Source organism: Lytechinus variegatus, chromosome 7 (genome assembly GCF_018143015.1).
Source record: "Lytechinus variegatus isolate NC3 chromosome 7, Lvar_3.0, whole genome shotgun sequence".
Lineage (NCBI taxonomy): Eukaryota > Metazoa > Echinodermata > Echinoidea > Temnopleuroida > Toxopneustidae > Lytechinus > Lytechinus variegatus.
This window is the reverse complement of record NC_054746.1, coordinates 25,980,313-25,983,575: the sequence shown is the minus strand read 5'-3', so window position 1 is coordinate 25,983,575 and position 3,263 is coordinate 25,980,313. Positions and strand designations below refer to the sequence as shown.

Below are 3,263 nucleotides of genomic sequence, written 5' to 3'. Positions count from 1 at the left end.
CAAAACTCCCTAATTATTGATAGATATTACTTGTCTGTAATCATGGTAGTAGAGATGTTTAAGCACAACTCTGTAAAATATCACTGTGAATTTGTACAAATTATATTTTTACCAATAATTTTCGAACCCCTACAGAACTCAATACTCATCCGCGCTTCGTTTTAAATCCTTAAGCGTTTCTTTCTTCTTTGACAATCCAACTCACGATGATAAAATTTAGACATTCTCTATATAGATTATGAGAACTATAAAAATTGGGATGTTCTTCTTGCATCTCTGATTCCTTTTGCCTATTTTGCCATTACGATTAATTGTGAATTTGATGTTATTCTGACTGTTGCTCGTAATCCGAGCTAATCATGATGTACTGAAAATTATTTAACGGAAAGTGTCATCAGTTCTTGTCGATGTTTCTATCATTTTATCTTATAATAATACCTGTATATACTCATCATACATCATGTTTATAGGCGTAAAGGGGACAGAGAATCCCTTAATCAAAATGTTTTCAGAGACAGTTTCCAAGTAATTATTGCAATTCCATAACTAGATGATTTTTTACCAATTAATATGTTCGCAGTAGAATGTTCAAGATAATTTATATTCAGTGGCGGATCCAGGGGTGGGGCACATCCACAGCCTGAGCCCCCCCCCATTGAGAGCCATAAAAAATATTTGTCATGTTTTTAGTGGAAAATGTCGGACATACGAAAGTAAAACACTTCATACAAAAATGGGTTATTATTCTTTTTTGCTTGTCAGATTTTGTCAACGAAAATGGTACCCGAAAGGAAAATCCCGGATCCACCCTTGTTTATTCCATTGTGTCGAATACATTCGAATAAAGGACATCACAATAATTCAATCTTAGATTTACTGCTGTACTACATGGTTTGTCTTTATGTAACACCGGGATGGTACATCGGGAGATATTACACGGGAAGAGTGGTGATTTGGTGTTTGGTATGCACTGCTACTGACCAATTTACGGACCCACCAAGTTGACCAACGAGCTCTTCTTATTATTTACAGTAATGGGAAACACTCATTGAATTTGTAGAAAGAAGACGATTATTTCCATGTTGTTAGAAACTTGGTGAATATTTTCAAGACATTTTTTTTCAAGATGATATTCAGTCTGGTGGGGCGTGTTTGAAACAGCGAAACGATTACAAGCTTGCTATCACGTGATACATTGGTTCATAGTTTAAGTTTAATGAGTTCTTTACAGTTTAGACTCATTCTTACATTGTCGTCCATGTAAACTGGCAACATGCGTATCACGTGACTTAGTGTTAGTGCACAGAAGCTACGTAACGATGACATCACACATTCGTCGTGATGAAATTGATTGTGAATTCCACAGGTGTTGTCATGAGCGGAACGCATTAGCATCACATTGTCAACATTTTGTCAAAAAGGGTTCCTCATTTTTAAAGAAGACCACAACTGTTTCAACTCAGGACAGTCTTTTTTAAGATAGTGAAACTTAAAAAAAAAATTCCGCCACGTCCTACTCATTATCCACGACACGTCTTACAAGTGAGAATTTTATGAAAACTTGCTCGAAATAATTCGTTGGCGAAAGCGTAGCAGAGTGGGTTGACGGTGCTGTTGATATAACACAGATAATAACTAAAATGATATAGTTGTGCTGGAACACATGTCTCACACCACGCCAAGATGATTACCATGGTAGAGTATGGACTCCATGTGATAAAGAAAGCCCCTAAAATGAAGGTCAAAGTACGCGTTGCTTTCCGCTCGCTTCGACTTTGTCTTTCACCGCGCTGTGAACGCGTCCTACGAAGACCTCGCTTACTTCCACTTAGACTTCCCTGATTTCCACGCTTTAACGAACCAATCTTCACCTTGTTATTATTTACTCGCTTTGGTTTTGAATCCACTGCATTCCTTGACGACGCCGACATGGTGCTTTCTGGTCTTCGCTCCGATGACGACGTTTCATCGCTGGAATCGAGACAGCTATCTGCATCTGATTTGTTTCGCTTCGCGATGCATTTGTTAACCCCAACACGAGGCACATCCGGACGCGAACCATCGGCAGTGAGACTCGTTGACGTCGTCGTTGTGGTCGTGGTGGTGTAATCTGTGACCATACCTGGAGCTTCGGTTTCTACACAGGTGGGCTCCACAGGAGCTATCCTTTGCAGTTGATCAGGGCAAGGACGGGGCAAAGCCGAACTCGGTCGCTTTTCCCTGCCCTTTTTCTTCCTCTTCGCTAAATTTCTAATGATCCTATAGATGTTCGCGTACATGATAAACATTGCAATTAGTGGCACCCAGAACACAAAAATTGTAGATATTGTTATGAAATTAGGGGAATCCTGCATAAACGGTAAATAACACTCTCCATTAGGTCGTGTATCTTCGGTATTTGTGAATTTAGTCCAACCTAGGACGGATGTAAAAATAAAGCAGTAAAGGTAAAACCCACGTTGGAATAATCATTATCACCGCGCGTTGCAGCGTCATTTTGTTCCTGTAGCGCGCAGGGTTACGAACGGACCACATCCGGTCCGCACTTATAAGTATCAGGTTCAATACTGATACTTCTGAGCATGCGTAGTCTACGGATATCCACAGGTCACAAACAACAGAACCAAAGGGCCAAGTTCCCATGATGAGGTAGAGGGAATACACGGGCATGGAGAAAAGACCGATGATAAGATCGGCAGCCGCAAGGCTTAGTAAGAAGTAGTTGCTGGGCTTATGCAGACGACGTTCAATACGGAAGGCCAACATGACGAGGATGTTGCCGCCGATGGTGAGTCCTTGGCTGAGAAGGGCGAAAAAGCATATGAAGACCAGCGAAGTGGTCGAGTGAGGTAACCCAGTACTCTCCGTGGAATTCACACTGTCCATCTCTGCCGTGGTCCTGTATGGAAATATAAAAAGAAGACAATAATGAGTACAAACTTATAAAGAAATGATCTATCATCTTAAAGACTGATGTGATAATATGACACCCAGATAGCATGTTGAGCAGAGACCGATGCTTCTTATTCAAAGCCCTTGATGTTTTTCAAGGCAAATCTTCGCCAGAGCACGAAATTTTGTCTCGTGAATATCCGCTCTCATGAATAGTCTGATAAACTATTGGAGGGTCCTTGAAGAGGAATGTAGCTGTCTCATGAACGATCTCAATCTTATACAGACAACTGGTCATGACAACTCAACACAATATTTGAAATCGTTTTAAGATTCTATCAACTGCGAATGAAAGTCAACCTGTTACACAA

The 3,263-nt window shown here is 40.5% G+C and overlaps 1 protein-coding gene across 1 annotated transcript; it reads right to left on the bottom strand.

Moving 5' to 3' along the window:
- Positions 1–769: 769 nt before the first annotated feature.
- LOC121418848 (muscarinic acetylcholine receptor M3-like) lies at positions 770–2,942 on the bottom strand. The gene is given in 2 exon segments (XM_041613031.1): positions 770–2,432; positions 2,434–2,942. Coding segments are annotated over 2 exon segments (1,365 nt in total). The 5' UTR covers positions 2,887–2,942; the 3' UTR covers positions 770–1,520.
- Between the last annotated feature and the right edge of the window lie 321 nt (positions 2,943–3,263).